This window comes from Cydia splendana, chromosome 12 (genome assembly GCF_910591565.1).
Source record: "Cydia splendana chromosome 12, ilCydSple1.2, whole genome shotgun sequence".
Taxonomy (NCBI): Eukaryota; Metazoa; Arthropoda; class Insecta; order Lepidoptera; family Tortricidae; genus Cydia; species Cydia splendana.
This window is the reverse complement of record NC_085971.1, coordinates 6,649,745-6,672,327: the sequence shown is the minus strand read 5'-3', so window position 1 is coordinate 6,672,327 and position 22,583 is coordinate 6,649,745. Positions and strand designations below refer to the sequence as shown.

The 22,583-nt window shown below is 33.9% G+C and overlaps 1 protein-coding gene across 1 annotated transcript in view; it reads right to left on the bottom strand.

The window, feature by feature from the left end:
- LOC134795362 (collagen alpha-1(XVIII) chain-like) overlaps positions 1-20,312 on the bottom strand; it is a 46,898-nt gene extending 26,586 nt beyond the window's left edge. Inside the window, exons 1-3 of the mRNA XM_063767190.1 lie at positions 20,096-20,312; positions 2,257-2,305; positions 221-252 (exon numbers count right to left, since the gene is read on the bottom strand). Of these exons, the coding sequence (XP_063623260.1) occupies positions 221-252; positions 2,257-2,305; positions 20,096-20,284 (270 nt within the window). The 5' untranslated portion in view covers positions 20,285-20,312. The remainder of the gene's footprint in view (positions 1-220; positions 253-2,256; positions 2,306-20,095) is intronic.
- Between the last annotated feature and the right edge of the window lie 2,271 nt (positions 20,313-22,583).

Here is a 22,583-nt window from a genome sequence, read left to right as displayed (position 1 = left end):
GCTGACTTCGGCTTCAATTAAACGAATCCTCAGTCTGCAATTAAGTAGCTACTTCCAAGCCTCGACAATAATGTACGATAAATAAATAACGTCGTTTATTATAAATTTATAACCACCTTTGATCTCTGTGTAGATATGAATGAATAATATTTTGTTATAGAATTGTTATGAGAATTCTAAGAAAGTAATACTACATAGGTATTTACAATTTGTTACTTACAGGCGCCCCTTTCTCCCCGGTTTCCGCGAAGTCTGTAAAATTAATAAATCCTTTATTCGAGGAAGCATTTTAGTACTCTTTTTTCTGAGTCTAAAGGCTGATTTATACGATGCCGATCAATGGAGGCATCTCATTTTTCTACTGCTCAATAACGCTAGTCAGTTTCACTGTTAAAAGATATTCACCAAGTCAAAATGATACTCAGAAGTTCTTCCTAAGATTCGAATATCTTAAAAATCTAACTGTACTTACCTACAGTAAGCGACTCGACTTAAATACCTACGTTGCCATACTACTAGCTCTAAAGGAAAGTAGATACCTATGTTAGGGAACTGATACGTAGCCAATACCAGAGATACTAGCGGGAACTCTGACATGCCAACGAGTCTAGAACCATTTGACTGGTAGCATCTATAAATATTATAAGTCACATTTAACGTTAGATTTGTATCTGATTGGATTTTAAGGTTTTCGATAAGTGATTGCAATTAGTGTGCCCAACAAATAAATATTTTATTAATTATTATAAGCACAGACAGTAATTTGTCAGCAGCATAACAATTTTCAAACGACACATAATTGGTGGAAAGGTTTACTTTTACATATTCATTAAATTATATTTACACGTATCTTGCCAGCCGTACCCTCGACCCAATTTCTTTGATCGATATAATTATAACTTCGTGTATTTAATATTTTCCTTTATATATTATATGAACACCAGAACCTAAAGATTTAACGTGCTATCAAATATGAACGTTTCATTCTATTTATTTGTTCAGGTTCAAATTCTGTCGCGTCTAAGTTTTGATTTTTGTGGTTAGGTATATAACTGGCGTGCATTGGTGACAGCTTATAAAAATGTTATAACCTGGAACTATATCAGTCGTTACACAAAATAATCGGATTTCCAGGAAAATTAAATTACTTCTTGACAACTTTTTACATAATTAAATCGTACTTTATTTTTTTTTAAAGTGTCATTTTTTTGTAAAGTGTCAGTCAATGGAACTTGCTAACTATGTAAACAAAAGTCACTAGTAAATTGATCATTATTTGAAAATTTCAATATGGCGGTTTGTTTACATAGTTAGCAAGTTCCATAGAATGACATTTTATAATAATAAATAATAATAAATAAATATTATAGGAAATTTTTACACAAATTGACTAAGCCCCACGGTAAGCTCAAGAAAGCTTGTGTTGTGGGTACTCAGCCAAACGATATAAATAATATATAAATACTTAAATACATAGAAAACAACCATGACTCAGGAACAAATATCTGTACCATCATACAAATAAATGCCCTTACCAGGATTCGAACCCGGGACCATCGGCTTCATAGGCAGGGTCACTACCCACTAGGCCAGACCAGTCGTCCTATGAGTCAGTCAGTCAGTCAGTTACCCGTACTATGAGTCACTGACAGTGCCAAAACTGCCTTATACGCTAACGTCTGACGTAATTTACCTTCTATTGATCTCACTCGCACTAATACGCGAGTACGAGCGAGATGCATAGAAAGTAAGTTACGTTCTCGATAGCGTTTATGTCAGTGCCAAACTGTGGTAGCCACAGTGTTCCATGATCCATGATATTACACATAATTATGATTACTACGGCAGTTTTGACCTTGATTCGATACGTTTGTAAATTGTGATAAAAATCGGAGTTGAATATATTAAGAACCACTTTGGTACGAACAGTGAACATAATGTTACCCTATAAATCGGTTTAACCAATAAACAAAGTTAAGTAAATCTAATATAAGACTAATATAGGCACATTTCAAAAAATATACGTATCGTATTCAAAACGTGCAAAACTTTGAGTAGGTACCTAAATTTTTATGAACATACGTCGTTGTTGACTTGTACACTACGATTATCGAGAGCACTGCAAAGCTACGAATGCGTACCGAATTCCTCGCCACGCATACTTGAGCCTTTATGTACAAATTGTATTCGCGCTGTGCCAGGTCAGACTGAGTGGGGTAATCCTTAGTGGAGAGAAAAATGAAACGATTTACTTACGTGGAGACGAATGGGATACGACGGGTAATCGGTTTTCATCTGGGTTTACCTGAAACAACAAATCCTTATTAAGTTATTTTTTATAGACATGTAGATTATTGTTATTACAGAGTGAACATAGAATGTAATAGAATATAATATAATTTATTCGTAAGCACAAACAACCGGGATAATAAATAATATAAAAGAAAACACAAAATAAGATTAAAGTGCCACAAAATCGCCCCATCTCAGCATGTTACTGGTGGCTTCCAGCGCTGATCTTCTTATGAGACCGTCAAGTGAAAAGAATTACGGAAGGTAACAGACAAGAAGGTAAAATACATAGGCGTCGTAGCTACCTACTCGTATGAGTAATTTTTTGCAGCAATTAATGACCGTTTTTAAAAGTATACACCTAGTTGTTCATACTTAATTTTAATTGAATGTTACTAAACATGAATTTAAAGATATTTTGTCATTAATGTCGATTTCAATCAGCTTTTTTGACTGATAATTTTATTAAAATAATGAGTGAAAAAGAAAACTTCTTATGATATATCCAAGTTATTTTCTAAATGAATACATATCTTCTCACATATAAGTTCAATACCCATGTTGAGCACTATATGTTCTTATATCGTATCAAATATATTATGCAGCCCTATTGTCTACATAATGGACCGAGCAATATGATGTACAGTTTCTATGAACTATTGTCTTGCTTAAGCTCACTATAATGCTAAGGGTTCTCAGAAGGTAGGATATCTCTATGCTACCTCTACACAGACGTGTAGAAATATCATTGTATGTATGTACCTATTTTAGACATAGGCACTTAAACTAGGTATAAGATATTATTGTGGTACATATTTATGTGGTAACATGAACCTACGGTTACCTACCCAGTATTTTTGTGATTACAAACCAACGACAATCAACGACAAACTGAAATAAATAAATAGTAGTGTGTCTACTTGAAGAAACACAAATTAAAATATTTTCATAGAAAGTAATTTAATTTGTTCTTAGAGTATATCAAGGACCTTGATTTTTTCAGCGGATTTCCTCATTTCAGTCTCGGCAACCATCTGTTCTACGAAAAACGTGTCCCGCCCACTGTCGTTTAAGCCTGAAACTATATGTGGGCTTTATGAACGACCTTTTTTGTTGCTTATTTTCTATAAATAAGTAAGTCAAATAAGCCCCCACGAGTTGTAACTTAAGCAAAGATATTAGTGTTAGACCAAGAAAAGTCTGCAGTGATTTTGATAGCACACGCGGTGCAAGTGTTATTTTAAACGTCAAACTTCTATGAAATTATGACGTAATTGTGACGTAACACTTGCACTGCGTGTGCTATCAAAATCGTTGCAGACTTATCTTAGTCTAACTCTATTACCTATCCAGCTGCTTTATCACCAAGTTGGATGATGACAGACCTTTTATATATAAACTGTATATTTACTTGAAACGTTGGTATTCATAAACAGGCATAATTCCTCTCCAATAAATCTACACGATTAATCATGAAGCTGCTTTTAAGGCCCTAATTTTCTTTGATCCCAGTCGTGATGAATGAAATGAGATATCTTTATTGATGTTCACTTATACAAATTTATGTTAACTTTGAATGGAAATTCTTTTAATGAATATTGAACTCCCGTACAAGCAATATAACGTCTAAAAAATATTGAACAAGGTTACCAATAGATAGAATGTACATAATCTACTTACACGTAGGTACTTAATGTTATTTCTATTATTCATTTTTTGAGTTTATTTGTGCGAAATATTAATTTGATGTTTACCAATCGCATTTTGGTGAAGGAAAACATAGTGAAAAGACCAGACTAATCCTAATAAGCAGTTTCCCCTCTGGGTTCTAAGCAAGTCGAGTGCTTTACTGCCGTAAAAAAACTAATGCCTGTGCTAATTCATGGGGTTTTGTCTCCGAGCAGATTCCAGGAACTCCAAGTGAGCAGTAACAAAATGAATGATTCGTCCGATGTACTAATCTCACAAATTCTTCCAGTCTTATTTCGAAACCTGGTTCAAAAGAGTTATCAGTATAACTATACTAAATACACTACAATGGCTTTCAATTTTATCCTCAAAGTTAGCAGGGTTTTAGCTGCACTTATGATAGCGGTTACATTCACAATAACACTCAATGAGGTAAGTAATTTTGCTTTCGTTAACTGAGTAGGAAATGAAAATGAAACGTGTATTTTAGACGAAATATTTTTATTAGGACATGTCTGCCGGATGCATGATGACAGATGGGCCAAAATAGCTACTAGCTGGCATCCCCAGGGTAGTCGTGGCAGAGGCAGACCGAGAAAGAGATGGCGGGACGACCTGGATGCATTCCAGCGGGATTGGCGGGATCTTGCTCAGCAGAGGGAGGATTGGAAAGGGAGAGGGGAGACCTTTGCCCAGCAGTGGGACACACACATAGGCTAAAAAAAAAATTTGGGCTCGACGGCGGGAAAAGGGTAACTAATATTATTACGAATATGCGTCATAGCTTACTAAATATATTTCTGGAAACAAAACTATTCGTATAGCATGGTCTTACGTTAACAATAGCAGCTTCATAATTGCAACCAGTTTTATTCAGTTCAGTTCCATGTCAGAAATCGACGAATAAAAAAGTAGGTAAGTAGATCTTTAAGCCCCAACAGGACACATAAAGGACCATTCTTCTAGCTTACCTCAGCAAAGTTTGAGAACCAAACCAGATTTTACGGAAACATCTAACATTTGAAATGCTATCTAAAAATAGCCGTTCTACCCACAGAAATCTATCAAAAAATAAGGTATCCTCATTAAATATACCCCCCCCCCCTTCGATAAACTATTTTAAAAACAAACTCGATCAACACTTTCGTAGACTACAAAACACAAGTGGACATCGATGTGCACGTATCAGCTTTAACTGCCTGTGCATTCACATATTATGATATGCATAGGTAACAACGCATATAATACCGTGAACATACCTAACAGCAGCAGTTACACTTAAAACAATGTAGAATTCACCGTTACATCACATAACACTCCAGTCAAGTGGCTGTAAAGCGATGCAGTGCAACCAATTCCGCAGTCGACTTGCAGCATTTGACACGGGCGCGAGAACAATCGATATTTGGGATTATTCGTGTTGTGTGCGGATCATCGGAGCGTTAATTGCTGGCAGACGTGTATTGAATCTGATGAATTTGGTATATCAATAGTTTAGAGAGGTGTTCTATTGAACTTAGTTACTGCTGCATGCCTGCAGCTTACTTAGTAGGGGAGACCAAGGAGAGTTGACACAAATTTTACTTTTTCGGTCATAATTATGTTATATTTGAAGCTAGATTTACGAAGTCTGTATCATCCGATAGCAAATTTCATAACCATTTAACCACCCAGAACACAAACACCACTATGTGCTTGGAACTATTTAAGAATATTTGTTTTCTGCATCAGTCCGACCTGTTTCAACAACTTTCAACTCTCCTAATACCGAGGTAACTTGAAACAGGTGCTGAGGTAAGTCGACATATTGGTCGTAGAACCGATTGCCGCTGGGACAAAATGGTTTTGAAGGATATCAGAAAACGGACCATACGGTGGCCTTTCATATAGTAGATTACCGACTTAAATTGTAGGTTTTATTGATGTGGGCAGCGCACGACAGGTTGTTAAAAATACATTACCTTGCGACTTAAATCTCGAAATATTTCGGCTGACGGAAAATAATTAATACTAACATTTTATTCCAGTAGACTCAAAATATAAATAATAAGTATATGTATAGATTTAGACCAAGAAACGACAACGGTTATGATAGCATACTCAGTGCAAGTGTTATTTTAAACTTTAAACTTCTATGAAATTATGACGCATAAATTACACTTGCACTGCGTGTGCTATCAAAATGGTTGCAGACTTTTCTTGGTCTAACTCTAATATAATACTTAAGATATTTTAGCTTTTTATATAACACGTTGTTGCGCAAAGGCGTGTTTCTAGTGTGCGATATTATCAAAATATATAAATGTTATAAATAAATATTCACAGGCATTCAGCCAAAGGAAAAGGTAAACAATACACAACCAACATTTACTTAAGCGCCGAACTAAATGATCATCAATAAAGCTACCGTACCTGAAGCTATTGATTTAGCGTTAACATAAATAGCCATTGCCTGTAAAATGTTCTCGTTTTAACCCGTTGAAACCACCACGGCAATAAGTAGGTACGCTTTCAGAGGCAAAAATCAATTTGTTATGCCGGCTGCAGGAGCAACTTAAAAGGTTTCTGGCGTGGATACAAAAGAAAGCATGTATTTTGTGCACAGTGTTTATTCCTGGATAAGAAACCTCCATCTACAGAAACTCGTTTATTTTCAGTTTGACCCGTGAGCTAAATTTGTTTTGTATCCCTTTGAGACATATGTCCTTTTGCTAGCATCGAAAAACTGGTAAAGTTTTTGTTCCAAATATAATTACGTATCCCATGAAGGGTTTAAGTCTAAATCACCTGCCTTTTCTCGATAAAACAAACCACAAGAATGGTATTGCATTCGGTATCCAACAATCATGTCCCTTAAATTTCTATAAGATTTTTTCCATTCAAAAGTAAGGCTTTTTATCAAAATGTACCCAGAATGTACTGCAGGCGTATTATGACCGACGGCGCGATTCGGAAAATGAATTAGAGATTCACGAGATATGAAATAGTAAAGATATGTGACGTTCCACGGCAAAAGGTACCTTATGGCGGCCGGCGCTTACGCGACGCGCGACGCGCGCCGTGACTCTAATCGCGGATGACAAGACATTATACAGCACTCATCTTTTACTCACGAGCGGTGTAAGAAATTAACATATGTTTTATATATCATGTTTTATGTTTTTGCGACGATAAATGCTACGATGATACACCTGCTTGTAACTGTAATAGGTAATATAGCAAACTTATTTTTCCTAAATCACAGACCACCTCAACTACTAGACGGGGCACACAGGACAATCGAGGTCTCGACACATAAGCGCTCCCGTTTACATTTAGTATGGGAGCGCGACCCCTTATTTCAGTCGCCAACAAGCTTTTTAGGGGTGTACCTGGGCTATTATAGTACAAAATAGTGTTGAATAAAATTTAGTTTTGCTGCTCGAATTGAAGCAAAAAGTAAAATAAAATTTCACCTATTTGTGATGACCGGTGCTCTTTGAAAACGATTCATAATGCGGTGTCTGTTTAGTTTGGGCTACAAAATGAAACAATATTGCAGAAACCAAAATACCTACAATTTGAAATAATTGCGACTACATTAAGAACTTGAAAGTGCCAGCTGTCTTTGATATTGTTAGTTGTTTCGCACTTTCCCCGCTACAGTTAATCGTAAAACAATTAAATACCTAAGTAACTATGTTTATTCGCCAATCCGAGCAAAAGTTGTAAGTACTTCGTTAAAACATTTTAGTAGTATTTATCTAAAGTTAGGCGTAAGTACGGCTAACGCTCTCAAAGGATTTAATTCCAGAGTTTCCACTTGTGAAGCCTAGGAAATTTCAATTTTACAATTCAATTTCACCTCTCGCTCGCAAAAATTTGCAAAATTTTCCGTCAAAATGTTGTATGAAAATCAAGAAGGAGAATGCCATCTGATGTACTTTAATTAAAATCGTCTAAATGTTAACGGGGTTGCAGGAAGTACAATTTTATATTCAGAGCTACTGAATTCCCTTTTAGGGTAACCAGAAATATTCAAACGTAAAAAGTATTCAACTCGGTTCATTTGTCATTCATATTCATTGGTACTTACTTTAAAATATCCTTATTTTACAGCACAGTCATTTAGCATTTTACTTTTTGAACGCCAAAAGAATTCACACCCTAGTCAAATGATGACCCCGAAAAAGATTGATCAGTATAAATAAAAATGTGTAAAAACATAGGTACAAATTATAATATAATATTATGTATATTTAATTGTATTAGTTTTCCATACATTTCAGCAACACCTCTTCTAATTTCTCCAAACAGTTTCAAGAGTTCCCCACAATACATTTATACAGGATATGAATCCGCAAATAACATCGAAGGGTTGGCTAAGGCCTCAATCATTCCGCGGCAGGTAAACGAACCTGCTTTCATATTTAATGCAAGACTCATTTGAATAGTTTCTTGATATTCTTATCTCGGCTTGTAGGCGAGGCACGCTTCCGAGCACTCTGTTCAAGCCAAGATAGTCGCGAAACATATAAATAATTCATACGTGCCGTGTCGATATTGGAACAATCCGCTCGAGTATGCCGTATGCCTTTTCGGGTGTTTTCGGATTAAGGAGAAGCGAGTGAATCCGTGATATGCGGGAAAGCGATCTTATTCTCATGCAAGGAGTATCGCTAGAATTGAATTTGATGTCCACGTTTCATTTGAAATATTTTAGAGTATGAATTTTGAAGCAATTAATGATCAAAAGCGGTAACTACCCAGTTAAACAGCATATTACTAAAGCGTACAGTAATATAATATACGTATTAAAGTAAGTACTAGTCATATTTTGTTTAAAGGCTTTAAATTCTTCTTGTGGTGTTTCTTTAAATTTAAAGAGTGTTATTATTTTCTAACACAAGTAACATTTTCTTTAATACAATTTTTCTTATCCAATTACTCAAACGCTTGCCTAACCCCACGAACACACGATTCATCTCCAACCGAGGTGATCGGTCTTATTTTTTCGTTCTACTTTATGTGAAGACCATCATTAAGCACTCCCCTTTAATATCTAGAATATCCCCCAGACCCACACATTTGCTTCCTATCAACGACTTCACGCCATATTACATTATACCGTATAGTTGTTTATTCTTCGTGAAAATACTTGGGCAGAAAGGATAACCAAGTTTCGCTGAAAGATTCTCATGTCAATTTCGGTTTTAAGTGAGGGGAGGAGTTTTTCTGTGGATGCTCTGTAGCTTAAGTGGGATATCTACATATAGCTATTGGATTCTGTACAGAGTACATAGTATCTACGATTTCTATTGATTGATAAAATATGCAGTCATGATTTAAAATAGCCATAAACAATTACAGAAGAAGATAGTGAGAAGAGAAAGGAAGCGTATCAGTCTATTTACGTATCTTACCGTATTATATCGAGCGCCGTTCGGATTTTGAAACCGTGAAGCCTTTTATTAATAAACACCTGAAGTTCCAAACACAGTTACGTATATTTTTTATTAAAAAAAGCTTCGCACAATCGTATTACGTATTGAGCGCCGTTAGAAAGACATTAAATGTAACCAATCCAAGATTACTGATTTTGAAACCGTCAAAAGCCTTTAATTAATGAACACCTGAATTTCCAAACACAGTTACGTATATTTTTTATTAAAAAAAGCTTCGCACAATCGTATTACGTATTGAGCGCTGTTAGAAAGACATTAAATGTAACCAATCCAAGATTACTGATTTTGAAACCGTCAAAAGCCTTTAATTAATGAACACCTGAATTTCCAAACACAGTTACGTATATTTTTTATTAAAAAGCTGCGCACAAAAGAAGTTCTTAAAATAACTCGAAAGGGTTAAAAGAGTAACAAGTCAGGGATTTGCTGTGTTGCCTTATTACTGTTATGACTTCTAATGCCCTCAAGGCCCAGCCATACAAATGAAAAATCGAATATTTGCTACTGAAATTTCAACCTATAGTGTAGGAAATATAGTTGATTTTGCGTTGTTGGAAAATTGAAGGAAACAAAGAAAAAGCGACTCTGTCCCAATCGAATAGGATTTAAATTGAAGAGACAGGACCTTGGGCCTTAGGAGGTTATTTTCTTGATAATATTGAAAAACCAGTACCGATTTCAAGTACTCTAGTAATACATGATTGTAACTTGAGTTGTGCCGTTCTCGAGAACGTTCTCCCTTTTGTATGGGAAATCTTCTCGGTTGAGAATATACCCCATAGTAAATTGAGAACGTTCTCGAAAACGGCATAACTATGATTGTAACAAACATTATGTACACATCGCCTATAAACATGCATTACAAATACCATGCTGATTAGCTTCCGGCCATTTGCCGGATCGTTTCCGGTTGATTTATTATGCGGCAAGTGTAATGAGCTAGCCAATCTCTCATTAACAAGATTTACAAATATCATAGTTTCCTATAAACAACCATAATCTCAGAGAATTCATAAGTTTATTATAAGAAATATATTAAATAATTATCTTATCTTTATATAAGAAGTAAATCAGTCTCTAATAACACAAAAAAATATCACACATACCGCAGTTAATCTGTATTATATATAAATTCGTACTTAAGTACATCCATTGCAAAAATAATAACACTTCTTTAAGATGCCGTAGTGGAGTAAATATATTTAATTCATCATTTGCATCTACAATTCTATAGGTGACTTCAAATTGGTAATACAAAACAGTTGATTGTGGCTCACTTAATACAAAATAGTATACTACATTAACCCCTTTGTTAAAATTAGTTGTGTTTAATTGTCGCAAATTTTCTCATAAAACAATTAATATAAGTCCTCAAGTGTGCTTACCTCACATTAAATACTTAATTATCAATTATCACACCTGTCACTCTTAATTTCTTTGACAACTAATCAAAACACGTTTACGTTTAATACTTTGGCAGGTGATTGATAACCAAAGAGGAAAGTGTTCATTTGAAATTCTTTAAACTTCTTTGTTCATCATTATGTTAGGATAACAATGTGAAGCCTAAAAAATGGGATAAATAAAACTTGAAAAAAATATTATTTTGATTATTTTAAAAGCATGAGACTTAATTGAGGGGCTTAGTTTAGGGAAGATGTATGTAAAACATTGATTTTGTATTACCAATTTGAAGTCAACCTGTATATGACTGTACCTTAATACAAATGTAACTATAATAACTATAGGTGGTGCCTTCTAACGCTTATGACAACGAAGCGTTGTCTGATTTATTTGAGTGATAAACGTGGAAGCGTAAATAAATGGTTTGTTAGGTATATATAAATATTTGAGCAACGGACGGATAGATACAAAGATTTAACGACTATTAATTTTACAATGGTACGGTAAGTTTGACCTTCTAACCTTAGACCATGAGGATTCGATAACTCATAGGGTGGAATGTTTCCTGAAAGGATAAGCTTATCATCTTCATCATCAACATCTTATCCCTTCGGGCGGCTAATAAGATGCTCTCTGACAGCAGCATATGCGTATTTTTGTATGGCTATTAGTAAATATTTCATGAAAAGTAGAAAACAAAAATAAAACGAATTAACCTCGTTATAAATATGTATATACTAAGCCCAATATTATAAGTCTAGATATTAGACTTATAGATGTTAGACAGATACTTTTGAGAGTTTTTTTTCCGTTACTCGAATAAAATCACTACACCTTATAAAACAAAGTCCCCCGCCGCGTCTGTCTTTTTTTTGTGTTTTTGTTTTTGTATGTTCGCGATAAACTCAAAAACTACTGAACGGATTTTCATGCGGTATTTATCTATCGATAGAGTGATTCTTGAAAAAGGTATGTGTATAATTTGTTAACCCGTGCAAAGCCGGGGCGAATCGCTAGTTACTTGGCACAATTATCTATGTCATTACGTGAAAAAATCTTTTCAAGTAGATTAAAAATAGTCGCGTCCCCTTATATCTTGGACCGTAGAACAGCGTTCAGTTCTGAGTGATACACAAAAAGGAAACTTAACGATGTCAGTCACGAAAGCCGTTACACTAAAATCAGTAAAGTCACACTGATTTTAATAAATTATTGGTATTCTACCGTTAATGATCTTTTTAGACACGTGCTTTGGAATTATGAGGATTTTGGTGTAATTTACTGTGTCATCCAAATTGGTATTATAAATTTGATGTTTGATAATAACTGGTCTGAATAAATAGTGTCAAGTATTACAAATCAAATTGATTTTATACCTACGTGATAAAAAAAAAGCGACATCACTTGGCAGTGAGTAGGTCAATACTGTCTTATAATGACAGAATTAAAGATTTAATACAGAAAAAATATCTTTCTTTAAAATAAATTGTGTTTATTTATTTTATTCCTAATCAAGGAACAATAATGATTTAGGTAATTATAGAAAGGTCATATACATCTAAAATAAGAAATATCTTTTAAGCCATGTTTCCGTCTTACATATAATTATTTTAGGTATCCAACAAGGAAGCCACATAATGGCAGCTGAATAAACAAATGGAATATTACTCTAATGGAGTAAAAGGAGCCCTATCCAGATTAACAACTTGTTACATTTTTGATTTTATTTTGATACGACCTTGATGATCGCTCGCACTTATTGGTGCATGTCGTATCAAAACCTGTTCAAAACCGTGACAAATTGGCAACCGTGGCAAGGCATAGATATGCAAGGTCTATCCCGTATATACGGGAAGCAATTACCAAAGACATGTAACTCCGTATAAGAAGAAAAAGTCATTCTCGGATAGATGGCGCCACATCTTTGGCCTATGCTCGGTTAGATGGCGTTGATATTTAACAATTTTAACACATATCAGTGAAAGAACATGGGTCAAAATCATATAAAAATAGTAAATAAACCATTTTATCCATATACATATGTATTTATACATACGTTTTTGATATTTTATAAATTTTAATTTTTAGTTTTAATCGTGTGTCGATAGATGGCAGTAAATTTATTGTGACTACAAAATTTACTATGACAGTAACCCTCTATATACTATCTATTCTTTGCAATCACTGAAATCACAAAAACCTTTGATTGTATACAGTGTTTACGTATAAAGTGTACTGTACAATCGATCTGCTAGCCAGTTTGGGAAAGGTCTGCTTTTGATGGCCTCCTCGAAGACAATGCGTCTTGTGGTTAGGGATATCTTAACCGAAATCCGATATAAATGGATTGTGCTCGTGTTACGTTGTTCTTTTGAGATAGTTACGTTTAGAAATATTAGGTATCGCTGCAAATATTAAAAAAAATATTGAGGCCCAAAGAATATGAAATAAATTTAGCATAATTTTTTCAATCTTTTGATTTTAATTTTTCTGGTTATTCCAATTTAAGTGTCATGTATACAATTCTATATCATTTATGTAATATTATCTTCTGTCCGGGATTTTATCTGTGTAGTAATTATGTATTTGTAGTCTGGTTCAAAATATTTTTTAATCATCTCTCATTCAATTAAAGATGAGTTCGGTAGAAACTATTCTACATTATGTCTTTCCTTGCCACTCAAACTATCTCCATACAAAATTGTATTGCATTCAAATTGATTCAGCGGTTTAAGGGTTAATTCACTTTTGCATTTAGAGATTAGTAGGATAGAGTACCTACTTATAATTAATGGAGTTCATTCATAAATTTTCCATGCACTCTCTGTTATATCATACAGACTAAGTTAACTTTAAGTGTATCACGCAGTACTCACATTGGCGATCTGTCAATGCTCTCCCGCAATGTTAAACATGGCGGATATTACTTTTTCATTTTTCCCTTTAATATAGTGCAAAATAAAACGTGAGATTTCGAAATACTATTTACAATTCGTGTCGTTGTACAAAACTCTTTCACTAATTTCACCTACCACTGCTCGTTTGAAATCACTCACTTGTCCAAGTTAACTATAACACAGGTATATTTTAATATATTTAATATACTCTATTAAATATATTAAAAACGGGTCACTCACGTATTTTAATATGTCTGTGTCTCACGGAAGTTTTGTTATTCTTAACGAGTCTACACGTAACGAGTCTTTTTTGAATGATTTTAATTATCAAATCAAACCTAATGTTGAACAAATTGCAATGTTAAATTAAAACACAGTAACTTCCATGAATTTTCTTTCGAGGCATTGCACAGATTATAAAAAAGATAAGGTAAAGCGGAATAAGCGTTTCCTTTCGTGTTGAACCCTAAAAAGTAAAATTTGAATGCTGACCGCAATCTGGGTGAAACTCGTTCGTGTAATAGCGTATTTTAATTAACAGGGCTCACGAAGTTTATAATTGGTTTTGACCATAGGGTCATTTTGATTTTGATATAAAATTGCATCTTCATTTTGCTGCTGTTTAAGCAGTTAACTGAATCAAGTTGACCTACACAAAACCTTGTTTTTGAGTTTATGGCAAATACACACAAACAGACAGACGTGGCGGGGGACTTTGTTTTATAAGGTGTAATGATACAAATAGTACCTATATAATATACATTTTAAGGCCCAGATTCATGTTTGCCAATTTTAAATTTAACATTTATCAATACCTACCTTTATACTTACAATGTATATTTAAGATGAAGAATACGTAAGTATTGCACGAAAGGCACGAAAGTCATTACAAGCTTAAGTTCAACAGTTTATTTCATATTAAAAATTCTTATTTCAGTTCTGATCCTATCTAATCCTAGTTTGGCGTAGATAAGTCATCTTTGAAACATTTTCACGAAAGTTACAACTTTTAAATTCGAATAAATTCTTAAAGACTGACGCGCCACTGACTCGACTAAAATTAACCTGAACTAAGCAGGTATTATCAGTTTTAAATGGTGATTTATTACAGCAGAGAACAAAGACTTTTTTATTGAGTTAAGCTTTAACTTTTATAATCTACGTGTATAATTTTACTCTTAAGTTATATTTTGTGGCAAATGAATATTAATTTCGTTCTGAAGTAAACGTAAAATTAAACACATTACTAAGTGAATTATTTTTCGAGGTTTATTCAATATCTCAAATCTATTTAATAAAAAAAGCTGTAGGAGATACCGAAAAAATTTTGGTCACATTTCATTGAATGTGGAGTGACTTAATCTAATTTATAATTGTAGACGTATTAACTAAAGATCTGAATAGCATTTGTGGGCATCTGATTTCGTTTACTAAAACCTAAAGTATAAAATTGAGTAGAACACGCATAAACGGAGGCTAAATTACCTGTGCAAATGAGAAAAATTTTATGAAACTAGTTTGCGAGTTTGTACATTTCATTGGTTGATGAGCTATAATTAAGCACAAAAAATTGCTAAAAGATTAAAACTAATAAAGCACCACTTTGAATGCATACCCGTAATACCGCGGCCATCATTTTCCATTATACTTTTTCTCTTGTGCTATCATAGTGCTGGTAAAATTTTTAGACAGCGGCAGGCTAAAATTCCATCCGAATTTTTAAGCATCAATGTTCAGAATACATAATCCCAGCGGGTTGCATGCCTTGCCAATGTGCCAACGTTTATTATTTGGCAGCAAACTTATCGCTTTAGACCGCCAGGCTCGTTGCTTTTGGTTGTTTACGCTGTCAGTCAGGAGAATATCCTAGCTATAAGCAATAAAGAGATGGTAGCGAGAAAATAACGAACGCAAAAAGAATTTTACAACGTTTACCAAGTTCGTAATATCATGAGGTGCAAAGTGTTCCTTGGTCAAGAGTTTTGCGGTTGAATAGTTCTTTTTTAAACAACCATCGCTAGTCGTACACCGTATAAAAAACAAACATCTTGTCAAAATCCTAAAGATACTTATTTGTTACTCGTATTTGACTATCTTTGAGTATTGAAGTTACTTATAAGGTACATTTTTTAATGTCACTTGTGACTGAAATAAACAGTTAGTTAAAATACATGAACGGGACTATACCGCGCATTATTGATCTTCTTAAACTAACGCATATTTTTCTCTTTGAGCAGAAAGCTGAAATTATTTCAGAAAATCTCCTAGACTGCTTTTTTCCAGCAACAGTATAAGCTATAAATTTCCGCGGTGCGACAAAAAGGAAATTAAGTGTGCGCAAAAAAGAGACACGTGATACTAGAGGTATAAACTAACATGAATTTGTTTCGTTCCTTAGGCACTCGTCTTAGCGTGGCTTCTGCTGGTAGAACCGTGTTAGATTTTTTATTACTCTTTATAGTTTGCAACTTTATTTTCGCAAGATCTGCATTTCAAAGGGTTCACTACATCCAAAGTGAGACTCGCTCCTAGTTTAGAGTTCGTGACGGAAAAAGTAGTGTGTAATTTGGCACACAAAGCTGTATGCTGGTTTAAATGATGCATTTCTGTTTGTCAAAGACGAAGTGACAACAAAAGAGAAGATATTTAGCTTCAGTTTGTGTTGTTTCGCATTATATTGTTTTATCTTACGCGAGCTTGAATGACGTTGAATATATATTATATGATATTCATGCAATACAATGATTTATTATAACTCAAGATATGTTATAGGCGTTACAAAATTGAAGCGCTTACCTTGTGACAAATTGTACTTAGTTGCAGTTTACCTGGGCAAGCGCAAAATGTGCACGTGCTAACGAGCTCCCACTCACCGAAAGAGAAAGAGACAAGCTCATGTTTAACAACAAGTATGACGGAAGATGAATGAAATGCGAAAATCAACCAAATATAACAGATTTGTTATATTTGATCAATTACAATTATACACCTATAGAAATAAATATGAAAGTATTTTTTCAGCTTCTTATATATGATATGAGTATAGCTATCTATAGTTCGGCTGCCCTAAGCAGAAAACAAGTAACCCAGTTTTGACAAATTTTTGAGGAGAGCAAAAAAACGTAATTTGTCAGAATTGTTACGTATTTGGTCTAAAATGTAACATCTGTTTATACCATTATGTTAAAGGCGATTAAATTAAGCTTATGCAGACTTTATTTTTTGTTATTCTTGTATATTAAACTTTGTACGGGCATAAAATGTTTTCTGTGTAGTTTACTGCCCGAAAATCTCAGAACCATTCTACACAAATTCAAGTATCTCGTGTTTAGCTTGGAAATAGCAAGCACTTTAGCTTCTTAAATACTAAACATATTTGGCTCTCCGCTCAATAACTTTTCCAATTTTCATGCAATTCTGAAGGAAATGGTACCAAATGAAAGCTAATAACATAAGCTACCGAAAACTGATTTTTATTTCTTTCAGGTTTATCGACTTCAAAATCCCTGTTAGATAATAAAACACTTGAAAAAAATTTTTTTTTTTATATTTTAAAGTTCTTTTCTATTGGAAAATAGACTTTTTTAAATTAGTGATTGATGTTGCCATCCTCGTCCCTTCTGACACATGGTTATTGGTACTTATTTCATCGATTTTATTTATTTTCAGAGATTATTTTGTGATAAATACGATGTCCCATTCCTTCAACAAACCCTCTGTCTTCGTGGATGGGTGGTAACTACAGGATCCTGCTTCCGAACTTTTCTTTTTTAGGGTTCCATACTTCATAAGGAAAAAAACGGAACCCTTATAGGATCACTTTGTTGTCCGTCCGTCCTCCGTCCATTTGTCTGTCAAGATCCTTTATCTCGGAAACGCGTGGAGGTATCGAGTTGAAATTAAAACCATATACTCAGGTCTACATTCCCTTAAAGTTGTGGAAAAAAATCAAACATCTACATTAACGTAAAAAAAAGATACGGTGGTTTATGCCAAAATACGTAAGTATATTTCGACATTCTCAAGGGATTCAAAATTTAAAGGGTACCTAAGTAGGTGGGTAGTAGGTAGCTAGGTCAACGAGAAGTCTCGTTGCCCTAGCTAGAACTATGAAATTTGCCAAGTAATATTGTATTACATTATAAGTACAGGGAATAATCCGAAAATTATAAATTTGTAAAAAATAAAAATAAAAACAATAACGAAATTTGTAAGGAACGCTCGGTGGGCGAGTCCGACTTGCATTTTTTATAGTCCTATTTGACAGACGTGTTTGATAGGAATGAGGCAGGTGCATGGAATGGTGAGAGCTGGTGAGTTCATAAAAATCAATATTTGGGGACAATCTTACACTGGTTGACCTAGCCCCAAATTAAGCAAAGTTTGTACTATGAGTACTAGGCGACGATATATACATACGTGTATAGATAAATACATACTTAGGTACATAGTTACTTTATTTACTATTTAATTTTACTTGTAACAAAGTAAAAATCTAATTAAATCCTTCAAGTCAGTTTTACCTTTTCCTTATAAAACCATATCGATCTGAAAGTTTGCTGATATACACCTATTAATATGGTAAGTAATTGGTGGATCTCTTTAGTGGCTAGAGTTAAACCAAGAAAAGTCTGCAGAGATTTTGACAGCACAAGGTCATTCTCGAGAAGTCTATTAGTAGAGTTAGACCAAGAAAAGTCTGCATAGATGTTGAGAGCACACCAGTGCAGGTGTTATTTTAAACGTCAAACTTCTATGAAATTATGACATATAAATAACACTGGCACTGGTGTGCTTTCAACATCTCTGCAGACTTTTCTTGGTCGAACTCTACTAATAGACTTCTCGAGATTGACCTCAGATGATTCACTTTACCACATAATAAGTGTCTTTATAAAAATTCAAATTTTGGCATTATTCCTGGATTAAATATTTCCCTTTTGGTCAATTGAATACAGTCAGTTGTTGTTTGTTTCTAATTTTTTCCAAAACCTTTGGCACGGATACGGCATAATTATGATTTCCTCTTTCTTTGGCGTATTCTAGTGTTCTGTTTTCATTACTGTAGAGTCTACAGTGTAGACAATACAGATCATTTTAATTGTTTTAAACGCGTTTTCTTTAAACTTAAATTTCACAGACTTTTCACCTTTGACAGGAATATTGCTAAGCAAATTTGTTTTCTATGTATGTCTTTAAACAAGGTACCTTTTGTATAACTATGTAACTAATTTCTAACCTAAATCACAGATTGTGTTGGGAGATACTTGTTTTACCATTGTAATAAACTAAATCGCAGTTACGAACATCTACGCTAAACTCAACTATCTCGGTCATCTATATGAATTACAAGTATCTCTGTTTAGTTACTTGTCTTTAGCGTAGAAATGGGACATATACTTGAATTTAGCGTAGAATTCAAGGTCAAAAAAAGATACTCAGATTTTAAAAACATGAATATTTTGAAAACTACACATTATTTTACAATTATTTTTTTGGTGAAAGATGCGCCTGAAATTGTAGATTCCGAAAATCCAAAAAAACCGTTTTTGAAAATTTTCGAGTTACTTGTTTTCTGCTTAGGGCAGCCGAGTTATATAATGTCATTGATTCAATATTAGGAGATAATTCTCGTAAAGAAGCAAGAAAACACCCATTTTAAAATAAAATCGCAATTGTTAGATTTAAAATGTCATAAACTTAAAGATTGTTTTTTTATCGTCCAATCTGTACCTAATGTTACCTACATATAACACAAATTAGCATTATAGTGATTGTTTTTTGTAAATAAATAAGTACCTACTATTCATTTATACTCGGCAGAAATGATATATCGCTTTTAGCCGCCGGCTAGACTGCTGCGACACGTAGGTCACACGTCTACGCCATTTAATTTATTTATAGTACCGTTCGTAACAATTAAAAATTACCAGTGAAATAGTGTCAGTGCTGTTACTTAATCAAATAAAAGGTTTCACCTTGTAATGAGAGAAAATAATGTATGTTAAAAATTCGTATGTAGGTACCTACCTCAATTATGGCGTTCTAAAAGTTTTCTTAAAGGTCAGACAACATTTTCTGTCTGGGTAGAAATGTTTTTTCTCAAATATCAAAGTTTCTATGACTCCAATGATGTTACCATATAAAAATTTTAGGTCTTAAAATTTGCGACGTGTTATGGTGAAAATTTTTTTTCATATGATATTGTTGAAGAACACAAAGAACATATTTTGTATATACTGTAATTTCATGTTAATCATGATTATTGACGAATAATTCTTTCTTTGAAGCAAGTTAATCATTTAAATCTTTCAAAATGTTCAAATGCCCTTTTAAGTTTGTAAATTTAGTTCAACAAAGAATACTTACAGCACGATGCGTGACAAAAGATGTTCTGCCCTGCAACCTCGCACTGATCTTCGCCGGAGAATCCTCATCTTCCCTCCTAGGGTCGAACCAGCCAAACGCAGCCCCCACCACCAGCACAGCGCCCAACACCATTAGCGCCAAAAACCCCCCAATCGCTGCTTTCGTCGCTTGAGATATCACCATAGCCATCTTGAAGAGCACTTATCACCTCAACGTCATTATTTGATTCTAGTTCAATGTCGGGACTCTTAAGTTCGCACTATTTTGTTTCTTTTTGGCATTTTTAGGCACTTATTTTGAAGAACTCAAAACTCTTGGTTGCTTTTCTAAGCATTACATCTGAAAAGGCCGAAGGCCGTTAAAAACATCTGAAACGTTTCCCGTAGGTACCTAGTTATCTATTTTATTATTTATAAAATGCTTTTTTTTTCTAAGCATTACATCTGAAAAGGCCGAACGCTGTTAAAAACATCTGAAACGTTTCCCGTAGGTACTTATCTATTTTATTATAAATAAAGTGCTTTTTTTCTGTGCTCAAAAACACAATAAAGGCATAAACGTCCTTGCTCTTTTTCGTTTTTTCCTGTCTTTGACAGTTACCAATGACTTCAAAGCTAAATAAATATATCAAAGGATCATAACCTCTATGAACAGGAAGGATTTTTGTGTTTGTACACTTTTTATGACCCGTTTCCATTCTGTTAAATTGTTTCATGCAAATTCCTGAACGACCGCACTGTTTGCGTACCAATACAAAGAGGCCGGAAGAAGGACAGAGCTGACGTCGAGCTATTGAATGCAAGCAAGGAATACGATAACCCAGATACCCATTATAAAGGGTAAATAGGCGTTTAAACGTGACAAAGAAGACGTCTCTATGCGACGTAATTGTATGATACATAATAACCCCTGATAAGAGAAACCATTGTTTCTGATTGTATTTCATAAGCTCAGTCGACAGGGGGTGTTATTGTCTGTAAGCGCTCTGGTTTCATGAGAAATGATTAATTGCAAACCCTCATCTGCTTTGATTTGTTTCACTTTAGTGATGGTGTAATTTGCGTCGCTTGTTAACTTTCATTAATAAAATTCAATGTTGAGTTGTCGCACTCAACAGAAACACAACCTTTCACTTATATTATATGAATTGTTTATGTTAAACTTCCTTTTACCAGTGTTCTCCTTTTGCTTTACGTAACGTGTAGATTAATGCCATGAGAGTCTGAGTTTGAAATATGAAACAAACTTTTTAATATTTCAGTGGGACTAAGGCACGAAACGCAAAGGGATTATATTTTTTATAGGCATGCCCTATCTACCTTTGTAATTAATCTTCACATAAAAACTTTGCGAAACCCCAACTCAGAGTGGAGGCGTAAAATGGTATCAAAACTTTTTAGGTGTTTAAGACAGAAGGTTCGCAATGGATTTTGTTGGATTAGTAGAATTTTACCTTTATAAGGTGTGTTTGAATTTGAAATTTCCAGATTAAATTACATTTGTGAAGGAGTAAACACAGGAACTCGTAAATAAATTACAAAAAATGTAAATTTAGCTTTTGAAAGAAAACAACTGATATGTATACTTAATTTTGTTGTTTTTTTTTTTTAATTTCGTCAGCGTTATCTGCGCTTTATGTAAAACTGAAAACATATTTCAGGTAAAAGTCCTGATAATAATTTTAATATAGGTACATCAAAAAATTGATCTAGATCTATACAATATAGAACGGGTCCGACAGTGTCAAAAGATGTCGTTTACATCTAATCGCTTAATATTTACTTTTAATCTTATGTATATAATACATAATATCGTATTTTAATTTTAAAGTGCACATTTTCCAATTATCATAATTTATAACATTAGAAGAATTAAGGTACCTATCTCCTAAGAAAACATAACTTCAACCATTCCAGTTATTATGATGTTATTCTCAAATGAGCTCATACATTTATGTTATCGCGGTAGGAGGGGTTTTATAAAACGTTATCTTGGGTTTAATAAAGCTAATTAGGCCGGGAAATTATATGACGCGTGACGACACTGATACCTGGAAAATGGCAAAGGAACGAGTAACAAATAACAAACAAAAAATATACGTAGATTATTTCATCCTTTGAGACTATGTGTACCTACTGTGAGGACGCTCGTGAACCTTAACAAGTGTTATAATACAAATGTAATATAAGCTATACATCTTTTATTAATATGTACCATCAGGATAATATGATCCACCTAGGATATTACGAGTCCAGGAGACATAAAAAAGTGCCTGTGTGTACGAGCGTTATGTACCTAAATAATACAAACTTATCATCACTTGAAATCGGGAACTAGTTTATCTACATATATCTGAAATAAAATACAATTAGGTAAAAACTTCTAGTAGGTCTTAGATATGACAGGACACTCAGCTACTTACGTACGAGTTTCTTACTTAAGTAGCTTTTCAATGTTACAAACGTTTTCAAACGAGGTTATCCAAACT